At 40.7% G+C, this 25,592-nt stretch overlaps 1 protein-coding gene across 2 annotated transcripts in view; it reads left to right on the top strand.

Annotated features, from left to right (window-relative positions):
• The first annotated feature begins 904 nt into the window (after positions 1–904).
• Positions 905–25,592, top strand: part of ANKRD28 (ankyrin repeat domain 28) — a 120,054-nt gene continuing 95,366 nt past the window's right edge. Inside the window, exons 1-2 of one of the 2 annotated variants that reach the window (XM_074538026.1) lie at positions 941–1,044; positions 25,066–25,159. In XM_074538026.1, coding sequence (XP_074394127.1) covers positions 25,118–25,159 — 42 coding nt within the window. In that variant the 5' untranslated portion in view covers positions 941–1,044; positions 25,066–25,117. Of the gene's footprint in view, positions 1,045–25,065; positions 25,160–25,592 lie in introns of both variants that reach the window. The other variant, XM_074538032.1, reaches the window with a different exon arrangement.

Below are 25,592 nucleotides of genomic sequence, written 5' to 3'. Positions count from 1 at the left end.
CATATCAGCGTTGTCTGTAGCAGTATGCAATTCCAAAAAGCCTCAGTCTCTCGAGTCTATTTTTTATTTTTTGAGGGGAAATGAAAATTCAGGAGAAATAACTCTTTCCAGTCATAGTTGCCATGCTGGCTGGCTGCACCATTCTCTTATGGAAGAGCAGCAGAGTCTGATTTCAGTGCCCTGTGTGCTGTTTCTCGTCCCTTTCACAGGAGGTTTTGCAACCTATTCTAATGTGTCACTTTGTGTTTGATGTACACGCACAATAAGCCTGTAAATTATGGGTCAAAATACAGAATGGGAGCATTGCAGATGACATCTCTGCTGGTCCTCTGCCAAAGGAGGTGAACACTGAATAAATACATTGCAAAACCACCTTCCTCTATTTCGAGTTAAGTGTTTTCTGTACCCCGTGTGTACATGTCTGTTCCGAGTGGCGTTCTGCCAGAGCGGCTCCCGGTCTGTTTATCCGGCCTGCCGACACTGCCCAGCACGGTGCCCCTGCAGCTCTCCGCCCTTCCCGCGGGACCAGGAGCCAGAGCTGCCTTTGGAGCCGGGCCAAGCCGCCTGTGCCGGTAACCCCAGTCCTCATGCCGGGGCTCCGAGTGGCCGAGCGCCGCCCGGGGCCTGCCGAGGGCCGCGCTGCCCCCGGGCCGTGCCCGCACCACTCCCATGTGCCCGTCCCGCGTTATCGGCCCGTGCTGGGCCCGCCGCGCCCGGCCCGCCAATCAGCGCCGCCCTTACTCTGTCCCGCCTCCCGAGGGCCAATCAGCGCGGCCCTTGGTGGTGCGGGCGGGCGGGTTCATTCAGGAAGCTGCTCGGGGGCGCGAGCGGCGGGGCGGGGCCGGCAGGGCGGGGCGCGCAGAGGCCCCGCCCCCACCAGCGCGGGGTGGTGGTGGGGGGCGTGGCCAGAGGCGCGGCCGGCGCGCGGGCGGTGGCGGCGGGGGGGCGTGGCCGCGCGGCGCGCGGAGCCGGGAGTCGTTGGCGGCGGGCGGAGGCGGCGGCGCGCGCTCGCTCGCCATGGTGTTCCTGAAACTCCGCGAGCAGGTGGGCATTCCCGAGCTCCCCGGCCCCTCGCCGCCCCTCCCGGGCGGCCGGGCGCGCCCTCCGCCGCCGCGGGCTGCCGTGCGTGCGCGGGTGACAGGCGGCGGGCAGCGGGAGGCAGCATGGCTGCTGCCGCCGCTGGGGTCCGGGCTGGGTGGGAGGCGCCATGTGCGCCCGGTGTGGGCGCCGGTGCCCCCGCGGGGCGGGCGGGAGCCGCCGTCCCTCGCAGGTACCGGGCCGAACAGGTGGCCGCGTCGGCCCGCCCGCCCCTTGCCCCGCATCGCCGGCGGGTCCCTGGCGAGCCCCCGCCCCGGCGCGGAGGGGAAGCCCGGGAGGGATGATGGGGGTGGGTCTGAGGGCTCCCCCCGGGCCAGCCCTGCCCCGCGCCGGTCTGGGGAAGGGAAGGGTCTGCGGACGGGGCTCCCGGGCCTGAGGAGCTGCCCGGTGTGAGGGGATCGACCTGGCGGCGAGAGGCGGCGTGCCCGGGAGATGGGGCTGGAGCTGGCGCCGCTCCCCCGGACCCGCAGCCGGCCCTTGCCCTGCGCAGTTTCACGTGCCCGGGAGCCGCCTGTTCGTCCCTCCACCTTTCCCTGCCAGGCCTTCACAATCTTTTGTTCGGCCGCCGTGTCTTTGGCCTGCCGCGGGCATGCCAGAGCTTCCCCGAGCCCGCGCTCCCCTGCTGAAGGCGAAGGAGGCTCTCGGTGCCTTCAGTGGGTTGTTGCTCTCGTCGCATCACACCCTTCTTTGTCTGCCAGGCTCTTCGGTTTCCATCCCAGCTGGTGTAGAATACTTGTCTTCGCTGCTCTGTCCTTTCCTGGTGTCTCCCCTGTCCTACCTATTGTCTCCTGTGCCGTATCAGGATACAAAGGTGGGAGGGTCTGCGCTGCCAGTTTGCCGCCTATGAAAAGATGTTTCTTAGGAATGGTATCTTCTCGTGTTTTCATGTGTGCCAGGCCAAATTCCCTGTAAAAAACTCATACATCCTGCTGTGGGTCTCCTTGTTACTCTTCCTTAAAGATAACCAACTGTAACACTTGAAGACCCCACCCCCTTCCAAAAAAAAACCAAAATTAAAAAAAAAAAGCCCCGCAGTAAAAAAGCCTGTAGAAACTTGGGGGTGGTAAGGCAGCTGGTGTTCTGTGTGTGTTTGTTATGCTGATCAGTATCAGCCCATCCTTACCTGCGAGTCCTTTCATTAGCTACATACACATCTGTGTTTTCACACTTAGCTTGCATGATCCCTCGGGATTTGTTCTAAGGAGCATTTGGTGATATGGGGCTGGGATCTCTTATGTCCTGCTGTGTTGTGTGCAAACTTTGTGAAGTCTCATGTTGTTTTAGAACCTCATCTATGAATCAGCAAGAATTGTGGATCTGAAAGACACTTAGTGTCCCTCGAGTTAGATTTTCTTTAAGGATTTGTTGCTGTTCTATGGGAGACTTCCCACAGAAATAAGCACTTGTTCATCTCTTCTGTTGAATAAGCCCTTCTGTTAAAACCAAGAACTACAACCCCTCTGCAAGTAATCATCGCAAAATAGTTAGCAAAAATCCCATTATCAATATGTTAACATGAAAGTACTGCATTTCAGAACTTTTTTTCTGGGAAGAATCCTGCTATTGACAGATGTTGAAGTGAAATATTGAACTATGTGGGACCATTGGTTTGACAGAGTAATGCATGTGAGACTTTCAGCTTCTGTCATAATGTAAGTTTGAATTCAGAAGAAGCACAAGGTGGATTTTTTTAGAGGCTTCACAGATCTGTAAAGGAGAATTGATACACTGGGAATTGAAGTATGCTTTCACATAAAGGAGGGGGTGCTAGGGCAGGGAAGGGATGGAAGGAAGGAAGGGAATGCTGGTTTTGGACAGTTTTGTAGGGGGAGTGATTTTTAGCAGCAGCTGCATTTCTGCTGCTAAAGTGTCAGTTGCTTGACAAATCAGTTATTTCAAACTAATTCTGTTCTAACAGTGTGAGGATGCCAGAAAGTCATGAGGAATGATGTTAACATGAAATCCCTCAGCTTTGGAATACAGAGCATTCCTGCAGGTCCCTGTTGCAGAGTGCTGCAGGATGTGTTGACTTGAGGATGCTGTACGGAGAGTGAGGCACCACCTGCTCTTCATGGAAATCAGCCTGTGGGACTGTGTGGGAGCAGAGCTGTTCCTCTTCACTAGTTCATGAAACATGCTCCTTGTGTGCTTGAGCCATTTGCTTTGCTCCATAGTGGTGTGTTTGGTCAGACTGAAGTGATTTGTCTTGTGCACGTGTAGTCCTTAGAGTGACTCTGTCTTCAGGGGTGACCGTGCTTCACAGGGAGGTGCAAAGGCTGCTCTGCTGTTTGTACTGTTCAGCTGGTATGAAGAAGGGAAGTGATTTGCTAGTTTGTTTCTTCAGCTGTCACATTAATAACTTTTTGGAAAAAACATTAACTTAAGTATTATTTAAGTGGAATTATCAAGATTATTTTTTCAAATTCAGTATGAACCTGTTGATTTTATTCCTTGGTAATGTAGAAGGGCTCTGTGTTAAATGTCAGAATTGTGCTGGGGACAGGCAGACTTATGCCATACAAGAAGCTTAGTGTTTTCTTGCACTTGCTTAGTTTTTCAATTTACTGCAAGCTGGTGTCAAAGCAGTGCTCGGGAAGTTACAACGAGGTGAGAAATTCTGCTCTGAGCCTCTTAGTTGGGCTCAGAGGGTGAAATCCCGGTTCCGCTTGCTTGATTTAATTTACTTAGTACCTGATAAACAAAACTTTGATCCTGCAGATGCTTAATGTGTTTGTGAAGCTCAAATATTTGTTTGTCTGTGGAGGCTGACTTGACACGTTTAACCTTCAGAATACAGGTTTTCCCGCACTGAGAAAAGCAGGCCTTACTTGGGTCCAGCAAGCAGCCAGCCAGTACATTATCTATACATTTGTGTTGCTGCTTGAGCTTTATTGCTTTGCCATCCTACCAGGTAGGAATATATTTCAAAATTTGGACATAATTGAGGGTGTACACTGCACTTTCAGAAGTGACTTATGTTTGCTTACAAAGTATATCAGGTATCAAAAAAACTCATAAGCCATGTTTGCAAAAATTGCATTTAAAGCTAAATTGAGCTGTATTGGGCAAAGCTGATACCTGTAATGCTCAATAGCAAATTGTAACTCAGGTATAGAAAAGCAATCATTCAAATGTCAAATTAGAAGTTGCAGATTGTTCTCATTGCTCTTGGGTTTTTGTGCAGTGTTGTGCAGGTTTTGTTTGATAACAAAGGAAGCAAATCTGCAAATTCTGAATGTTAAACTATTCAAGGTAGGGATGAAAAATATTGTAAATTTACATTGTAATGAGGTATTTGCTTTTAAGTTTGTGTACTTTGGTATTGTCTTCATATATTGGTGCTTGTATACCAGGTTCTTCTAAATGAGATGCTGCTTTAAGTACAAAAATGCTAAGTGAGACAAAGCCTAGAAAAGTTTGTTTCTTCCTGAAATGCTGTGTTACACTGCTGTTAGAAACTGCACTGACAGTCCAGTTTAGGTCAAGGGTCACTAATGTTTTATCACAATATTTTGGTTTTTTCCCCATTTAGGGGGAGTGTGTGGAAGGGAAGGTATGGGGTGGGGCTGAAAAAGGAGTATTTTGCTTGTGGGTATCCATAGTGGTTGCCTTGGTCTCCCGTGTGAAATCCCGCTCACCTCTGCATGGCTGGGTGTGAAAGGCTAACTATCCTCTGGGGATTTTGTTATGCAGTCATAGGCTCTAGGAACACTGTTTCCCAGAACAGATACATTCTTACTTTAAGGGTTGTGAATTAGTCTCCCTTACACCTAAGAGGTAATTGACAGCTTCGTTTTCCTTAGCGTGCAGGTGAAATTTGGATTGCCCAACAGCACGGGGATTTGTTCCTTTTCTATTACAAACTTTACCTGCGTATGTGCCTATAGATCATCTTTTAGGCTCACATAAGCCTACATCTCAGCAGAGTTTTGTTGAAAGGTGTGAAATGAATCAAAACTGGCTTGTTTGTTTTGGTTTGGTTTTTTTCCTCTAGTTTTGCAGCTCTATAACTATTTCTGGCAAAACTCATTGGATGCAGTGTCATTCTATTTGGTAAAGCTTTATATTTTTCTTTCAGTGCATCATAGTTTTAATATTAAGCATTTTAATATTATGCATTTCCCATTTTCTCTGAATCTTAAATGTGTACTAGGAAGATGTCTTAGGGCTAATAATGATGGGCATGTGGAAGGATTTTGTATGGGATTTTCCTGTATGACTGCTAGACTGTGCTTGAGACAGTGCATTTATTTCCATAAGTCAGATATGAGTGGTACAGATCTGAGTAGGAACAACTGCATGAGGATATTAGGATGACCACTTATCTTTAAAGTCCTTGAACAGTGAGAGCACTGACTTCTTTATTGCCCATTTATATCTTTCTCGTAGCTGAGATGGATCTTGTTCAATTGGCAGTTAAACAAATGTTTGCAGTGTCATAGTGAATGCCTCTACGGTTGCTATTTTCATTACTGCCAGCGTTAGACTTCATTCTTTTAGAATTTATGCCAAGAATAAATGTCCCAACTAGTTCCTTGTTACACTAAGAGGAGGAATGGTCTCCTGTGGTGATGAAAAGGAGCTGCTGCTGTTCAGTGAGGGAGGGATATGGTGGGAATGGAATTATGTGGTATTGCTCTACAAATTCTGTTCAGATGTAGGCTAATGAGATGTGTGTTTTATTTTTGACTTTTTTCGTAGTAGTTACTTTCAAGTTACTCTTTAAAAAAAACCCAATAATTTCTTTCATGAATCTTGTAGTGGCTAAGAACCAGCTCTTTGTACTCTGTTGTCCATTGTATGTTCTTCCTAAAATTTGCATCTAATCTTTTCAAACTGTATACAAGATAATGAAATTAAGAAATTGTAATTCTTACCAAGACACCTAAAGTCTTACTGTTCTCTTGTTCCCAGGCTAAGAACTTACATGTGCTGAGAAGATAAGTTTCTTTAGCTGATGGGCAACTCTGAGTAACTTGAACTCTGTTTATCTTGTTATATGCAGTAATTACCAGCCCTTCCATTAGAATGTGTTGAGAGACCCTGGTTCTACCACGTGTTCATTTGGGGGGATCAGATTGCCCCAAGATAACTTTAGAACTTTTGACTTGTGAACAAGCAGTTCTCCTCAGTCAAGAAAATAAACCTTTTAAAAGAAGGAGGAAAAAAGAGGTGGGGGAGAAACAAAGCAAGCCTTGATTCTGCAGTCAGATCCTCAAGGCGGATCCTGTTAACTCAGCAGCCTTCTGTGGGGATATAAAGGTCTATTCATGTAGATAGCATCGAAGGTTTCTGACCATTATTTGGAGGCAAATATCAGGGGAAAATGAGGCAAATGGGCTCGTCTCTATGAAGAAGTGACTTCTTTAGCACCAACAAGAAGAGAGGATTCCTGTAGGAAACTAGTAGCTGTTGAGACTCTGAACTAGCAGTCTGCTATCTGGCATGGATTGTTATTTTCCCAGATTCCTAGGGTTGTTCCATTCACTGAAATGGGTTGGGGAATATGATCATTGAAATGAAATTTATTTGGTATCATATACTTCATATTCTCCACCTCATCTTTTGTCAGCAAATTTGTTTCTCGTTTGCCATACCTGATATTTTTCTCTAATCAGCTGGGCCATCCTGAGGTCAAACTAGTATCTGATGATTTGTTTTCTTGCTTCTGCCAACTTTTTACTTTGTTCTTACCTCTATTCCTTACTCCTATTTCTGGAAATTGAGTGGGAGACTCGTTGCCTTAGTTACAGTGACTAACTGTTTCAAAGTTATTTATAATGTTTGTTTTTAAATAACCTGTATAATATGTATCACAATAGAATCATAGAACATTTCACATCAATAAAAAAGTAAACAAAGCAGTACATCACTGGGAGCATGCTTACAGTGCTGATTTTTGGGAGGTTTGTTTTCCTTTCATTGTTGGGGGTGGAAGACAAGTTCTCATCTGGCATTTCAAGATACATTTGAAATAAGGTGTCTTGGTGTTATCCTTTGTACAAAGAGAAATGAATCTTAATGTTTAAGCTCCAAAATATCAGGGAATGTTATGCTTTCCTTAGTAAGGACATTAGCACTCTTCCCAGGGGGTGGCAATATACAGGTTTAACTCTGTTAATTCAGTTGTGATTCTAGTGTTGATGAATTATACAGCACTGACCCATTTCAGCCCAGAAACCAGAGCTAATGTGAGAGTGGTGGGACTGAGTAGCTGGGAGGGAAGGGAAGATGAGACTTGCAGCCAGCTGTGTGGGTACAGAGAGATGAAGAGGAAGCACCAGCACTGATATGCAAATAAAAGAGGGACAAAACAGTTGTTTTGTAGCATTCTTGTAGATTAGGAAACTGCTTGTTAGCTGAAGCTAGTGACTTAGCTGATGACTTCTGTCCTTAAATAATGAGATGCTCTTTACTGTGAATTGAATATAACCTGAGATTTTCATTGTTTATCTCTACAGTAATGTATGTATGTGAATTGAGTGAACAGTACTATGTAAGTAGATTATTTTCTACATGAATAAAGTCTACCTATTTAGGGCCGCCTGAGAACAAATATTTTTCTCAGTAAGTTACTGAAATGGTACATGAATTTGAGAAGTATGAAGCAGAAGTCTGCCTATTCTAATGCTTGGCATCTGGTAAAAAAAAAAAAAAAAAACCAACTCAAGCTTATGTTGTTAAACTTCAGAACTAAAGTTACCTGGATGGGGGTGAAAGTGTTTACAATTGTAAACTGACTCATGTTAGAACTTCCTGAATGTTCAGGTTTTGTAGGGAACTGCCTGTTTATATGACTGCAGTCTAATTCTGACTGTGTCTTGAACTGTTGTGAAGTCATCCTAAATGTTTAATGTTTCCATATTCTCAGACAATGAACTTCACTTAATGGCCTGTCTAATTCAAGATGATGAGCATTTGCCTATAAGTCATTCTTGGTAATTGTGCAGTCATGCAATTATACTTAAGCTCCACTCTCACTTTGTGCTGAAGTCCTGTACCTGCTTCCAGCTGGTGCAGAGAAGAAGGCATAGATTTTTTTTTTTTTAATTTTTCTTTGGCAAAGTGAAGATACTGCACTGCCTTAAGGAAGGAAGGGAAGGAAGCACAAGCAAGAACAGTCAGCATGACAAAATGAAAATGAAATTAAAGTCAGTTAAAGCATTGAGACCAAAACAAGCCTTTTTTAGAGCTTACAGAACTTCTAGCAATCATGATGAATCCATGTTTTGTTTCAAGATTTTGCTGTTTGTCCTCCTTTTTGTTTTTGTTTTGATAGCTCCATCTATGCTGGTCCCCTTGACAAAGGAGAAAGTTGAACCTTCCATCACGAACCTGCTCATCCAACAGCAGGCAGCATAATAGACCAGGGATCTACCCAGCACGTAAATGAAGGAGCTGCTTGTGTCATAGGCAGCTTACCTGGGGGCAGTGAAAAGCATTTTCAGGAAGGTCTGTAGTTATTTATATTCTAACATAATCTATACCTAATAAATCATTAAGTAATTTAAATTCATTGCTGCAGACTAAGTTTTGTACCGTATTTGGGGTAATTGGTATTCTCTCTTTCCCTGTGCTATCTTCAGGTCATCTGCTTCTTCTGTCAGTTGCTCATGAGAGTGGGCAGATAATCTATGGAAGTCTTTTTTTTTCATCCCAAGCACTTGATGTGTCTTTCCTGCCTCAGATCACTGTGTAGTGTCTGCTGACATTTCATTCATTCACCAGTATGTCCCTACAAAGTATTGTTGGTAGGTTAAAAGGAAGGACATAAATCAGGAGAGGAAGAAAAACAAAATGCTAACCTTGTTTTTCTGGTTACATTATTACTCATTGTTTCAAATTAGTGCAATGTCCATGGTAGAAGGGTGCTTCAGAAACAGCATGTTAATGGCATTCCTCAGCCCTCTCCTCTGTCCCTTGCTAACTGCACAGTTTCGTTCCGTTCTTGCTCTGTTGGCTAAAACATGAGGATTGATAGAAAGAGGTCTTATGCTTAATTCTGTGCTGCTGTGCAGTCTTTGCCAGGTCAGAACCCTGTAATGGTGCTGCCTGATGGCTTTTATTTCCTTTGCTCCTTGTCTCAGTTCCAGGAGCTCTATTTTGTTTTATAGCTCTGCTGTATCTCTTAACTTTTTTTTTTTTTTAAACAGTGCTCTTACATTCAGGGGGATAATGTTCAGTATTGAGGAGTACTTGTAGAAGAACACTTTCTCTACTTTCTGTCACTGCAAGGCTGCAAAGGCCATTACTGACCTGCAGCACTACTGATCCTGTAGTAACCAACCAGCTCATTTATTTCCTCCAGACCTACCCACTGACATTGTTTGCGCTTCCTTTCCATCCACAGGCACAGGAGCATTTAAAGTTTATTATCTAACACTGCTTAGATTACAGAATGGTAAATCTATTAAAATAAAACTTTTCAAATAAAGAATATTTTAGGACTTGTCCATAGATATTTCTCTGTTTTTTACCATAAGTTTAGCAAATTATAATTTCTGCAATCAGGGATGTAAATAGTCAAGTTAATCTACTCCATAAGAAAGAGAGCTCAAGAGAGGAGTTTTTTGAATGCTTTCATTAAGAGAGTGAAAAGGAAAGGTGAAGAGAGGATTTACAGAACACCAGAGAGAACCAGGAGGACAGAAAGGGTTAGGATATCCCAGCTTGTCAGCATCAGTGAGCAGCAATGCTCTTCTGATGAACTTCAAGTTTCATAGTCAAAGATCATCCAAAGACCAACAGGTATCCAGCTGCCCTGTGGAGCTGTGTTTGCAATGACTTGAAGATATTGATTCCTTTTTCTACCTGCTGCACCTTTTTACAGCACAGGAAGGGAACTTTCACAGCATCTGTAATCTCAAACTAACACTGTGAATAATACACAGATGAGGATGCTTCCTGCTGTTTTTCTACACCCATAGATGTAAAAAATGGTTTTTGATCAAGTATACCAAATTTGTTATTTTGGAAGGGCAAATATAGCAGCATGCAGCCATATCTTTTATTTCTGAAAGGACTTTGACTCTGCATATCATAAATCTGTTTACTTTTTTTTTGTTAACTCTCAACATCTAGCAAGCCATAATTTGAAAATTCTATTTTTTATAGCATGCACTTGTACAGATAATTTATGGGGTTTCCACACCTGAAGATTGATAAAATTTTGATAATACTTTGCAAGTGTTAAAACTGCTTTTGTAATCATTTCAGTATTAAACTTACTGCACATATAATTCAAGAGTAATTACTATAAGTGCCATGGTTCATGAGTCTGTGTCCACAAGCATTGGAAGAATTTTGCAGAAAAACTGCCATGACTGTTGAAAAATTGTTGATTATATCTTTGCATTTTAGCCTTATTGTCATCTGGAAGGCTCTCTTGCTGCTGCAATGGCTGTACGAAATATCCCCCACATTTAGGGTATCACTCTGGTTTCCTGTCTCGCCATCCCAGCCCTCCATGGGGGAGCAGTGAGATGTTTCCTTCTGCAGAGCCCTGCTGGAGCTCACACGGCAGGGAATCAGTATCAGTCAGAGCTGCGGGAGGAGCAGCAATGCCAGCGTGCTTTGGATCTGTCAGAGAGCTTCAGCTCCCAGCCCTGGCACTTGGCCACACCAGTGTTAGCAGGGCTCTCCTCCTTGTTGACTGGAGGTGTTGCAGAGTTGTTTAGGACCTGCCATTCTGGAGCAAGTTCTTTAGAAAATGAGCTCTTTGCTTCTCCAATGGCCACAAGCACAAATGAAACCTGCTGGCCTGAAGCTTGATCTGGTGGCAGCAGGTGGCCAGACTGAACTGAACCTAAAGACAGGATGAATGTACCTGCAGAAGAGATCTCAAAAGTGTCTGCTGGAGCTCAGCCTCCCATGTTGTGGCAACCCTTATTATCTTTACTAGCATACAGATGTTTTAGATGTGTCCAAAAAAGCCCTGGTGTTGGTTTTTATATGTATGTTTGTTTTATATGTATATATAGTTATACATATATGACTGTCCTACCCCCTAGAACTCCTTTTATGATGCCTGACACATGCCTTGTTTTTTGGGAAAAGTAACCTGTAAAAGTAGGATGGATAATTGAAGAAAAGAGGGGGAATTGTTGGAATTACATCATTTGACCTCAAGGTTTCGTGACCTGCTCTTGTGTGGAGTGCAGTGATACGTTGCCTGACTGGGAAGTGTTGTGTTGTCACAGGATGCCTGTTCAGAATGCCAAGCCCTTACTTTTGCCTGTGTAGCATGGCTGCAGAAATAAGGTGCAATCCCTTGGTGTATATTTGCACTGTCTTGATTTTTTCACTAGATAAAAAGCAATGAAAATGACCTGTAAGAAGCAAGGTTTAAATACTGACAGAAACATTAGGGTATGTTTGTCTTGTAATTCTGTTTTTCTTTTAAGAGGTTAATTAACAGCCAAAACTATGCTAATTATATGACTTGGAAATTATCTACCACAGTGAGTGCCAACATTTTCAGCTGACAGATAGGAGAAGGAAATACAGATACATGAACTACTGAATGCAAATGTTTTTCTGGTCTAGGGTAGGACTGTGTGTGTGAAAAATGGAGTACATGCCTCAATCAACCCTGTTCTTTTAAGCCAGCAGAGTAGGTCAATTTTTATGAAAGATTAGAGTTCTGTAATTTTAGGATGGAGTTTAATGATGTGCTTCTCCTTGAGTTGTTTTTTAAGTTTTTTTGTTTCCATTTGCAAGGTTTCTAACAATAATGGTTGAAACTCACTGGCTTCTAATCTACTGCCTAAGGCCACGATTTGATATTAGGTGGTAGCTGAGCTTAAGCAGTCTTTCATTCTTCTGCAAAGGGCTGAAAAGGGAGGGGAGAGGCAAATTATTTGGGTTAGCATAGGGCTGTGAAGTTGTTCTTGGAAGTTTTCCAAAGTAGGAAGTACAAATGAGAGTTTTGTATCACATAAACTTACTGTAATGTCTGTCTTTGTGTCAGATATCCTGTAATCACAGATGATGTGCCTTGTGTAAGTGTCCTTTGGTTTGGGGGCTGGAGGTGAGTGGAGAAACTTGACTGTGGTCTGCCTTGGAACTTTCTCTCTGAGTAACTTTGATGGTGTTGGTCTAAAACTTCTTAGAATGTGTTTGAAAACTCAACAACAGGCTTGAGTTTTGTGTCTGGTTCATGATTGTTCTGGGCTTTGAGTGTGGTTGTGAATTCTTCTTTAACTGTGAAGGAACCTAGGGTCTGCAGAAGTCTGCTTCTATTTATAACACACTATGTTGACTTACATTGACTGAAAACTCCAAAAGAAGAAAAGTTCCACTGTAACATCCTTGTTTACCACATGAACTGCCTGTCAGGATGCTCAGCTTTTTCCCATCTCTGATCTGACAACAGTGTGTCAGTTTTCCTGCAACATTTTAGAGTTGCTTTTTCCCCCTCTTAGGGTGATCACATGCTTTACTTGTCGGTTTTGAAACTGGAGCTCTGAAAATGACACAAAAATGACTTTCTCTTGCCTTCCATCTCTTCTAAAGAGGTTACAGTGAAAGTACAAGACCATGTTTGGGTAGTCCAGTTACCTGAAAACCATATGCCAAAAGTAGTCTGAACTTGCTGCAGCCTTTTTTTTTTCCTCATAGAAACATGTATGGATAGAGGGCCCTTCAACATTTGTGCCTCTTATGTGTGCAGCTTTCATTCTTGGACACCATCCAGTGACGGCCTGGAGTCATGCCTGTTGTGACTAGTGATCCCTCTATCTCCCTGCACAGAGATATGTGCTTGGGGTAGGGAAATATCTAGTATGAAAACACTCATAGAAAAATGCCTAAGTTGAAATAAACTCTGCAAATAGTAATTAACAAAGCATGTCAGTCTAAGAGTAAACTGCAGTCTTCTGGATTAGAAGAGAAATTTTCATCTCAGCTCAACAGGAAATGGAAACAGAAAATAGTAGTTAGTGTTTATTATTCCACACATCACCTCGTGTAGCTGTAGGAATACCACAACATCAGCACAGCGGTTGTGCAAATATTTTTATCAGCAGCTAGAGAAGATAACATTTTGAATTGCCATTAATGAAAACCTTATCTATCAAGGTGGACTGTTCCTTACTTTATTCTGTTTCTTGGTTTGATTGTGCTGTAATAACATTTAATTCAGCAGGTTGGGGATGAGGCCATTCATCTGACTGGTTTTATTTTCTGGAATAGGCAATGGTAAAACTACAAAGCTTCATTTAAAAGAAAAAACAAATTGGGCATGTCTTTTGACTGTGAGAATGCACTGAGAATAATTATCAGTATATTAGGGTATAATAAAATTGTTCTTAACAGTTTCCAAACAAACAGTTGCCTACATATCACCTGTATGCTTTTGAAACCTTAAGTTACAGCCCCTACTTCAGGGTGGTCCTTGAAGCTGGTCATCAGCACCATTTAATTTTTTTTTTTTTAATTTTAGCCTAAAAAGTCATAGGCAGCTGTTCAAGAGGTGCTTTCTGAGTAGGTCAGCTGTCATGGCTGTGGGCTGCTTCTAGTAGGTGTCAAAACGCAGATGGATGACATAAAAATGTAAAACATAAACAAATGAATACAGGAAGGATGGGAGAGGGAATGACAGTGACAAACATTAAATAAAGAACTATTTTGTACAGTGGTAATAGGAAACACAGTTTGATATTTAAGACAGCTTACCTGAGTATCAGATTATAGATTTTCTTCGTAAGAGGACAGAATATGAGAGGATAGCAGAATCTTCTTTGCTATGCTGAAATAAATCAAGTTACTAAAAGTATGCGAAGTTTTAAGAATACCTGTTTTATGTAGCTATTAGTGTTTAAAAATCAGTCAGTGCTGCAAATTAAATTACATTTATGGCAAATTTCTTGTTATTCTGTACTTTATGTTCCATGTTTATAGAAGATACAGAGTACTTTTTGTTGTGCTTTTTGTATTATGTTGTACAAAGGTTCTCAGTGATAAGACTAGACAAAAGGTTAATCTATTTTCAGTGTGGTTTATTGGCATGGACTGTGGGAATTTCAAGGGAATGTTTGAGCTTGAGTACATAGAGAACAGGACGGAAATTTTTGATTTAAAAATTACATTAGGAAAAGATATTAATATAACTTGCTAAGATTTCAGTATAGCATCTACTTGCTTTCAAAGAATTATAAAAAATAGCACTTTAAGCAGTATATATTTCTTGCCAGAGGATTGAATTCAAACTGCTTCATGAACGGAAGTCATGAGCTAAGCACTTGGAACGAGTTTGTGAAAGCTCACTGTTTGAAAGCAGCATTAGACAGTAGCCTCTTCTGGAACAAATGGTATTTTCTTTACAATTACCCCTCTTAATTGGTCTGTTCAGTGTTGAAAATCAGAAGAAGCTGGGAAAAAGAAAAGCTTCTGCTATGAAGTCTGACAGAACTGTGCTAATCCTAAAATTTTGACAGACTTTGTGGCCACCCCCAAGTCATTGATTCAGCTCATTAACTGTCACTGTATGAAGGAAATACTGTGAACTACTTAACTCAAGATATTTTTGGGAGATTTTAATTAGTGGCACATGTAATTAAAACAACTTAAAACATTTTTTTTAAATTTCTGTCTTTGTTAGCTGCTCTGATAAAATCACAAATTAGAAAGTATAGCAAAAGTAATAAAAATAAAGTAATTAGTGCATTAAATTAATTAATGCAGTGTAAAGGTTATCATGTGCTATTTAAGTGCATCCAAAAAGCAAAAATAGTTCTCAGGATAACTCACTTTGATTTGCCCAGATCTGCCCTTCTTCTGAACACAGGTAGAGATTAATTTAAAAAGTGTAAGTAAAGCAATCAGCTGTCTGTTCTGAAGAGTGTCACACCTGGTGATCTTATTTAATAGTAGCTTGGTTTTCTTCTCCCAAGGGAGGGATTTAAGCAGTCAGAACTGAGAGGTGTTGCTGCAACATTGCATTGCTATTATGGAGAGATGCTAGAATAATGATTTTACAAGGGGTTTCTTTTGTGGCTGGTTTTGGTGTGCTGGATTACACCCTGTTTAGTGCACATTATTTTGCTGTTCTGTGTTTGGAAGGTGTGTTCATCACCAGGGTTGGAAATGACCTCTGGAGATATCAGTCCAAGCCTCCCAAGGAGGGTCACACAGAGCAAGTGACAGAAACTCACTCAGGTGGATTTTAAACTGAGTCTCTGGAGAGGGAGGCTCCACGACCTCTTTGGGCAGCCTGTTCCGGTGCTCTGTCACCTCAATGAAAATAAACTGCTCCTTGTGTTGAGGTGAAACTTCTTGGGGTTTGGTTGTGGACACTGGTCCTTGTCCTGTCACTGGGCACCACTGAAAAGAATCTGGCACCATCCTCTTGGCATCTACCTTTAAGATATTTATAAGCATTGATGAGATCCCCTTTCTGTCTTCTCTAACCTAAGAGGTCCAGCTCCCACAGTCTTTCCTCAAAAAAGGAGATGTGTTCTCACAATCTTTTCCCATCTGGCCCTTATCTTCACCCTGAAGAAGTGAAAAACTTGAAATTTTCATGTGGCACAATTCTTGGGTCCTGTCTGTCAAGAAAAAATCTGACTTGTTTTATTTGTGTTTAAGATCATTGCACCTAGATAATTGTAAGTAGGCAAACGTACTTTGGAAGTGAATTCTATTTAGTCAGTGTAATGGCACTTTACCTGAGCAAGGTCTTAGTTTGGTTTGTGTGTTCTTCTTTAGATTGATGGCATGCCTTGGTTGGGATTCATTTTCCTGAGAATGTCTGTGTCCACCAAGCTGTAACAGTTAACCTGTCTTTTTTCGCATCCCTTGAAGTGTTCCACAAACTGAAATGTAATGGTATTTTAAAAAAAAAAAATTACCCTTTTTTTTTTTTTTTTTTTGTAATGGTCTTGCTGAACTCCAAAACTGTGCTCTTCTGTACAGCAGTCCTCAGGTCAGACAGAGAAGGTGACTGGCTTCTGGCAATCAGAGGTATCTGATTTTCTTCCCTTTGCAGGCTGTATTGATGTAGTGGAATCTGGTGTGGCATTTGTGCCTGGCAGGTAAGAATGCCAGTTTGCCTCATTCAATTATGTGGAAGTGGCAGTCATGATTTAAGCTTTAAGCAATTGACAGAGTGCACATAAAGGAGATGTTTGGCCATGTGTCCTGTCCGAGCAACTGGATTTTTCCCTCGAATAAGAAAGTCCTAAAGTGTAGTGGTAGTACCCTCTGTGTTTCCTGTGGAATTACAGTGAACTGGAAAATGTGGATCTTGTTTTTCATTCAAATATTTGACTTGCAGTTGACTGATTTACTCCTCTTGTAAACTAAAGTGCTGCTACATCTGTATGCAAAAATGTGTCTGAGTATACTGGCCAGTTATCTTTTACTGTTTTGCAATTTGGGGAATGAAAGCTGTGTATCATTTAGCAGTGTTAAAACCTTAAAGCTTTGTTCTGACACACCTATGTGGAATGCCTCTATTCCAAGTGAATTCTGACTCTCCCATTTTAAAAACATGTTCTTGTCTTGTTACAATAGCCTCAAGGCTGATAAGACAACACCACCCCATGTGTGCTAGTCTTTATATGAAATTGCAGATTCTTAAATCTATTCAAAGAGCTGCTTATTCCATATATTTTGTAATGTTTTCCAATTTTTTTTAAAGGCCTAGTCAATAGGATTAAGAAGACAATTGCTGTTTGCTTTGCTGGCCCTGGGAATAGAGAAATGACTGCATGCACTGTTATTCCCAGTGTATTATGGCACTTCCTCATTAAAGATCCAGTGAGGCCATTTGGATATACTTCTATTTTTGCTTTCAAAAATTAAGCTAAAATTATTCTTTTTAAAGGTACTGTTTTCTTTTCAGGGAGGGAGAAGCAACTCCAAGGAAGCTTTTACTTATGGTGGCTTCTTTCTCTTAATGCATGAGCTGAATGTTTCCATAGGCATTCTTTTTTTTAATGCCTGTAACTTAGTTTTGCAAATGCATACTTTTTTGTTTGAAATAGTATTTAGGTTTTATCATTCTGTCTGATGGATGTATATTATCTAAAATACTCCTAACCCTTCTTCCTGTTTTTCCTACCCTTGTATTTGGTAGAGTGGAAATGTTAAAATTCAGACACGTGAAAATTAAATAGTAATGATTAAAACCCATAAATCAAGAAACAATTTCCTAAAGATGGTGTGCTGGTAAAAGAGGACCTCTCAAACTTCCAGCCTGCCATCCTAAAAATACTATTGGTCAAGTCTAATCTTTGTGCCTTGGCAGATACCTAAAGTATGCAATTCTTTTCTCCCTCTACCCAATACCCATTTTTAACTGCTGTCTTCCCATGGATGTTCTGAAATATGTCATTGCTGTATACTAGAAAGTCTCTGTTCTACAGTCATAATCTGAGGGTTTTAACTCTTCAGTCCTCCTGTGTGTTTTAAGCTCTGAGGTTTCTGTGAAGACAGACTGTAGGCTTTGAGAGGTAACCTGCTGTGGACAAACATAGACTCAAAGAGCTGCAAACCTGTGCTTTCTTCTGATACTAATGTCTATGAACATCACTTCTTGATTTCTATTTCTCTTTGAATGTGACAGGCATCTGTTCAGAATAGAAAGCATTACTCTTTTCTTGTCTTATGTACAGTGTTTTTTGAAGAGTAGCTGTAGTTTCTAAAGAAGTCTGTCCTAGCTGTGAAGTTTCTTAATGGGTTGATTTATGTATGAACTGCTGTGACTCACAGCACACCACCTCGTTTTTATCCAGATAATTACCTTGCTAAAAGATGTGTGAAATGTAAAGATTTCTTCCCTCAGCTTGAGGAGAAATGCTATTGTCTATCTGTCCTTTTGATGTTAAGTTTGATCAGAATTCATCTTCTGCTTGCTTTGCCTTCTTACCAAATTTTTAAGTGGAAATTATCTCTGAAGTGCTTAAAGAATTGTAAAAGTGAAAATGAAGGCCACAGCTGCATCTGAGTGCAGTAGCTGCGCTACTTTGTGGGGTTTTTTAAGGTGTATCTCATAAGAATTTTCAATGTTGATATGGCTTTTTGTATAAGTAGTTATTGTTTGAAATGATACATGTGCACATGCTGAAATAAGATTTAGGTAAAGGTTTCTGGATTTGTTAGAGGATCTTACTCCTCTTCTGCTTTGATCATTTTTCATTTTTAACAGTGGTGTGAACATCAGAGGATCAACACGTGTTTTTACTTATGTCATTTGGGATGCTTCGTAGGTTCACAAATCCTCAGGCTTGTCAGGTCGTTATTTCACCTCTTGTTTTATGCCAGGGAGCTGTTCAAGCTCAAAGCTTTTATCTGAATAGCAAATCACAGTCAGATTCAACATCAAGAGACCTATTAAATCTGGTTTTTAATTTACTTTTATTTAAAAATGGTCTAATACTTTTGCCATGATCTCTGACAGTTCTGCTGATTCATAATGAAACAGCTTGAATTACTGCTTTGTTTGCCTGTGAAGCTCCTCCACGTGGTTGTCCTTGGTAAATAGTAGTCACTGAGGGAACAGTAAGGGATAGCATCCTCCTACCCCCTCAAATCCTCCTCCTTCCCCTCAAATCAGCTCGGCTCACAGCTGCATGTGCATGTTAATGGTATTGATTTTGTGTTAGTGTACCTACTTGTGAACTGTGATTATTGGGGACAGACATCCCTGTGAATATCTGCTGCTAAACCTGCTGGGAGTTGTAAATGCTGTTAATATAACCTCTAGAATGCTCTGAAATAATATGCCTGATTTTAACCAACAAAAAATTAGAGGATCAAGTAAACCAATATAAGTACATCAGTGATCTTTTTTTAAGATCGTAAACAGTTTTCTCATATAATTAAAAGATGAAGGCATGAGAACAAGGAGAAAGTGAGATACCATTTTAAATTATTTGTACATTTATGCTGCTCAAAACTTGGTATAAATATAAACAAATCATCACAAGGATTTTGGAATAGCAGATGTATGTCAATTCTCCTCCTTCCAGCCCCCAAGATATTCAGAAATATCTTGGGAAGAACTTGTTGTCCTTCCTGTATGTACTCTAGTTTATATGTAACCACGATAAATAAATTCTGTGTTTGTGCTACATTGAAACAGTCTTTAGCATCATTTGGTACCACTGACACTCATCAGATGTAAAAGATGGAGGGTTCAGTGCTACATATGTTAAATTACATATCCTGAGATCCAAAGTAAAGCTTAGTCTTGTACTTTAAAATATATTGCTTTTATTACAACTAAAGTAATGTTGGTAAGCTCAGCCTCCCACATAGTTTGACTTTCCAGGACTTTTTTAAAAACAGTACTAAAGACACCTGAACTTGGCCCATTTTTCCAGTATTAATAATTCGTTTCATGCTAAGCCTTGGTTATGGCTTCCATGAGTTTGGGTCCCCCACCCACTCATCCACCCAGCTGTTTTGGGAATGGCAGTTTTCTATGGCATGTTGCCCCAGGCACTGGTGATGCTTTGTCTGCCCTGGCTCAGATGCTGCCATGAGGCATCTTTTTGGGTGAGACTTCCCCCACCTTTGCTGAGATTAGTCTCCCACTGCATCTTTGTGAGCTCCTCATTTCTTCTAATGTGGTTATTGCTTTTACTCTGCTCAGCACAACTTGCTTCAGAAGGCTGCTTGCCAGTGTTGATTCTGTTGTTTTCATGCTATTTTTTTTCTTAGTCAATGCATTTGGTCTTGTCTCTGTAACAAATGGTTATCTTAAATAGCTTCCCTCTGAATTATTGATGTTCCACAATGACTTCTTGCTCCAATCTATTTATACTTTGAGCCTATCTGCATTATTCTGTGAGATAGGAATATTCATCTGAAATACAGCATTAATCAGCCTCTGCAGTATTGTTATATATGAGTTTGTAGATACTTCTGTACTATTGATTTCTGTGTAGCACTCTACAACTAATTATAAATTCAGAGAACAAGGTGTTCAGTGTCTGTCACTGTAGGTAGTTCTTAGTTGAACTGCTAAGTCTCCCTCTATTTCCCAGCTTAACTGCATCCATAGCATTAAGAGCAGAGCATCATATTGCTTTGTGTTATCCCTGCTATCTTGCCAGACAATCATCTGAATGTCAGTACAGATGGTATGACTCATTTACACTTGTCCTAAGCAGGCAACGTACTTAACACCAAGTATGTGCCTCCAGCTTTTGATTCCTGTGAAAAAGAGTGTTTCCCTCTCACCACCCCAACGAGAATTATTTTGCTATGATTCAATCAGATTTTAGTTCATTTCCCTTTTAAAATTAGGGAAGCAGTCTCTTTTTTGTTTCCCCTACCTAAAATGCAATTGACACTAATTTTAAAAGATGCCAGACCTCTGCTGATTTTGCTGAGACCACTTTTAAATGAGGAAAAATTAAGATGGGCAAATGAATGGCTCCATTGTTTGGATGTAGAAAATACACTGAGGGACCGTAGACCTACTCTGCTACTTTTTCAGTACCTCTGGAATATAGACAACTGTTTTTTCCTAGTGTATGGAGAAGTTAGTGTATTCTGCAACTTGGGATGCAGATAAACGGGCAAACATTTTTCCTTTTTAAAACAGAGTGGGTCTGATAGTGATCCATTGTTGTCTAGACCTTGTATGGCAGTCTTGAATATGCTGAATGGTTTATCTCTCTTTAGGAACAGGGATAAAAAAGAAATCTTAGAAACCTGTGTGTGGTGGTGGAAGTAGTGGAATATTATTTCTTTTTACACAGAATCATTCACCTCTCTTTTCTCCATGCCTCAGCTGAGGATCTGCTCTTTCAGGTAAGGTTGAGGAACATGCAGTGTGTTGAAGGCACAGGTGGCACTGAACAGCACTGAAGTGGAGCTGAGAGTTTGGGATAAAATTGATAAATAGTCCTGTGCCTTACTTGTTTAATGTTTCCCTTTTCATTTAAGTCAGGTCCAAAAACTAGTTCCATGTTGTGATATAGGATGTTGTTTTTTTTCTTTTAAAGGCAGTAAGTTTACTGAAAAAAAGGATCAGGAGCACATTTTCCTAACTTTTAAAAATATTAGTAATTTAAATGGGCAGAACTTTGAAGTTGTTTTTCATTATCCCATTGTATCCTATTTTCTACTTGTAAAAATAGTATAGCAGCTCTGTTTTTCAACAAAAACTTTGTTTTCTTGCAGTTTTTGCACATATGTGCTGTGTCTCAATAAGAATTTGGAGGACCAGCCCTCCCTTAAACCTGTGTAGGTGTTCATAATCACAGAACTGTGTGTCTGTTCCCACCTAGAAGCTGAACACTCTTGTTTAAAGCTCCTACTCCCTCTGATGGCAAACTGCTGCGTTTCTCTTGCTTTCTGTGTTCACTTTCATCTCTCTCCTTTGGTCTCCATTTTATCTCCTTGCTGCAACGCTGGATTAGGCTGTTGTTTCATGTGTGTCCCACTGAAGGTGGAGTTTTAATGAAGCTGATAAAATTGAAGGGCCCGACCAGACTGTGTGTATACTGTAAGCTGTTTGGTTAGGTAGGGGGAAAAGAGGCAGAGCTTATCTTCTCCACTTGAATTTATCTAATATTTTTAACTATTGGAGTCACTCTTCTGTGGTACAGGTCATACTTACTTCCTAATGCTTGGCTTAAACTGATGACTGCACCTCCCTGAAGCTTGCATACAAGTACTCTGTTCTTTTAAGCTCAAATTCTATGTTCCAGAAATCAATTGTTTGGGTAATATCATCTTATGCTTGGTACAAAAACCCCTCAGTACTACAAAGACTTCATTAGTTGCTTTTGTATGGGATTGTTATTAAGAAATTACTCTCTTTTAAATCTTGTAGTTATAATAATAAAGATCTAATATAGAGAAAATAGAACTGTCACTGCAACTTGTGTATTAATGATGTGATAGCATATGGTAATCCTATTAGTAAAATTGGCATGTAGATTACAAATAGTAATCTAAACCAAAATTTTAGATTTTAGAATTATAGTGAAACCAAGCTGTTTATCATGTGGTTACAGAAATAAGACATTGTATAGTTTGTATGTCTCTGTACATCTTTGTGTAGAAGACCAGTTTGAGAGAAAAGATAACCAAACTGTTGGCCCTGTGATAAATGACCCTTTGCTACAACATTACTCAGAGCAGAAGGAAGTCAGCAGATCTTTGTGTTCTCATTGCATCCCTTTCCTGCTTCAGTAGTAGTAGTTTCAAATGTTTCTTGAAAGCGTTTGCTAAATTATTTAATAATTATTAAATATTACTAATTTAGTTAAATCTAACCTTTGCTTAACATCAATTATTTAAATGGGTGAGGACTATCAGTTCTCGTTCATTGTCCCTGCCTACAATAGCACTGTTGGGTACTTACTGTGTGCGGTGTTGCCTTTCATGTGTGATGCTGGCAGGAGTTTCAGCTGGTGGAAGAGAGGTAGGACTGTAATGAGTTTTCTGGTGTGCTCTCAGGCCTTTCCTGGTGGCATGAAATCCAAATCCATGGTGCATCTGACTCAGGGTCCCCTATTTTGTTCGGTTTGTAGGAACTGCTTGCTTGCAAGTATTTCTTCTGTTTGCTTGCTGAGCCTTGCACCTGTCTGGGAATACTATTTAGCATGTTCCTAGCAATTTTGGTGGAGGTAGGCGAACCTCTAAACATGCCAAAAAACTGAAGTAAAACTCTTTTAATTTTGAGCCTTTACTATCTCCTTGAATGTGAAGTCGGTAGTCTTAAAATTTTAGGTGCCTGCCCTTAATTTGTGAAGTGACTAGAGCCTTCCAGGAATTCTGGCAATTCTAGGAGAGATATTAAAGTAGTATGTACTGGAAAGCAATTTTGTGGTCTTGCTCAAGTGTTTTGGTTTTCTTTGGTGTGCTGCCACCAAGTGACAAGGTTTGATATTGCTGCTCTTGTTTTCTGTTTAAGTTTTGGGGTTTTTTTTAAGAGTGATTTACACTAATCATTCTCTTTTCTTTCAAACTGAAAAAATTAGAATATTACTTTATGCTCCTGGTACATTCGAATACAATGTTCCAAATTGTTATTCAGAATAACATGTCTGCTTGGAAAGTCTGACTGAAAAGTTCAAGGATAAATGAACTGTCAAAGCTAAGCTTTCCCCCCCCCCCCCCCCCATCACTCTGCTGTTCAGTTAAAATATTCTGGATTCTGTAAATTATTGTGGAGTCTCTGTCTCTGGAGATATTCACGAATCATCTGGATGCAATCCTGTGCCATGTACTCCAGGATTGAGCAGGGAGGTTGGGCCAGATCACCCATTGTGGTCCTTTCCAACCTCACCCATGCTGTGATGCCATGATTGGAAATAATCTTCAAACTGAAACAATACAATGTAAGCACACATCTGAGCATAAACATCAAATATAAAAATGCTGAGATCAAAAACCAGTATCTGACAGATCAAAGTGGATTATAGAAATAATGTTTGAATCCTACATTTAAACATTTCAGAGTACCTTTTGATCAACAATCTTACAAAAATAACCAGGATATTAAACCAATATTCTAAGCAACACTCAAAATGGTCAAAATACCTCCCTGTTTGCTAATCTATACAAAACTTGCTTTGCTTGGTAGGATAAAGAATGTTGGTGCATTTAAGGGGAGATTGTTGCAGATGGAGTGGGATAGTCATGAGGTGCTGGGGGTGAGCTGACATCTGTGCAGCTCACACGTCTGAGGTGTGCTGTCTGTTTGACCTGCTGGGCACTGTGTGTGGACAGGGATGATGGTGGGGTGCAGAAATTAGAAACAAGATTATACATTTCCACTGATTACTGATACTGCCACTGATATTCTTTATCTTCTCATTCTTACAGGCTTGAGTGCTATAAAAATTGCTGAGCAATGAAATTATGCTTTCTTTCTAAGAAAGTGAAGATGTTTAAGACTTTAGTTACAGCATTATTTGGGAATATGAGGAATATTAGAGGTCTGATTTGTACATGAGACAGTAGCCAAGGTACATCTGCACAGATTAGCAAATCCATCCTAAGTGCTGTTTAAAAAGATTTCAAGCTCTTGCTGGAAAAGGTAGTCTCCCTTTATATCTCTCCCTTGGGAGTTTCCTGGCTGTTCTCTTGCACTGTTGTTGAGCAGATCTTACAGCAGGCAACTTTGGGGGCTGAACTAGCAAAAAACAGTTTTAGCTTTCTGCCACTTGTTCTCTGTAGGTCAGCTTATGGGACAGTAAGGTAAATGCAGTAGCAGCACAAAGAAAACACTGGGGACATGTAACTGCAGCAGCAGTTCCTCTTTGTTCTTTGCTCTGCTGGGGCTGAATATGTCACATGCTATTCCACCCAGTTTGGAAAGGTGACTGAGGATTGTGTTTTGACCTGAGTAATTAATTTGTCATTAAGACTCATCTAAACAATGTTGTAATCATGCAGTTACTTTGGATTGGTCTGTACCTGATTGCCACAGCTGTTACCTTGCTATTTACATTCTATACCCACTCTTAACTATGAATGCTGAATATTTTGAGGTTTGCTCCCTGGTCTCCCCTTTTGCACCTCTTCAGATGGAGGGGAGGCATCTGTGAAAGCTAGGCTTTCTTTGTAAATATCATGTGTGAAGGAAGAGGGGAAAATAGTGATTCACTTGTTTTGGTCCACAGAGGGGAAATCCGTCAGTAAAACCTAATAGCAATAAAGACCAAAACAGTTTATGTAAATACATTGAAGCTTCCAGAGATCTCCTCTCTGGCACAGGAAATGTCACGTGTTGCTGACTCTGCTGCCAGTTCTATCCCCAAGTATTGGCCTATCAATATGCCAGCTGTGCTTCTTATTTTGCAAAAGAAAAAAAAAAATTACCCAAGGTACAGTTTTGTTTGCCTCAGTAAACTATTGCAACAGTTTTAGCATAATTAAAACGTTTACTTCTGAGGTGACAGTAGTTGTTTCTGTAAAATATAGCCAGTGATATATTGGGTTATATTTAAACTTAGTGAACAAGGATTTAAGTTCTGAATTTTTTTTCCTGTAAATTAGGAATTAATTTTGCCTGTGGCCATTTCAAGTCCAGTGTAAGTGTTCCTGTCTCATGGTGCGTAAAGGCTACCACAGTCACATGGCAATTCACAGGGTAAGACACTTCTGTATAATTTCATTAAATGCTCTGTTTCCTGTCCTGTATTTCCTTGTTCTCCTAATGTTCTTCAAGTGCTTGTGTTATTTATTAAAATAGCAAAATGAGTAAATTTAATTAAATCCAAAGTAAATTTCATTAATGCCACTCAGTGTTCGATGATGTAAGTTTCATTGGTTCCCCTTACAGAACTAACCTATAAAGGAATATCCAAAGTATTTAGAACTGCTATTGTGGATAGACTTCTTAAGTAAAAAACACTTATCCTCCTAACTTTCAAAGTAGTAGGGGTGTGTAATTAAGCACTGTCTTTATTCTATTTAAGGTAAATATATCAAGGTTGTATGTTACCTTAATTCTGCCATTTTCTGGCTTGGTTTGATCCCGGTGGGCAGCTCAGCCCCATGCAGGCACTTGCTCATTCTCCACC

This window comes from Zonotrichia albicollis, chromosome 1, assembly GCF_047830755.1.
Source record: "Zonotrichia albicollis isolate bZonAlb1 chromosome 1, bZonAlb1.hap1, whole genome shotgun sequence".
Lineage (NCBI taxonomy): Eukaryota > Metazoa > Chordata > Aves > Passeriformes > Passerellidae > Zonotrichia > Zonotrichia albicollis.
Note: the sequence above shows the minus strand (reverse complement) of the source record. Positions and strands in the feature narration are given on the sequence as shown.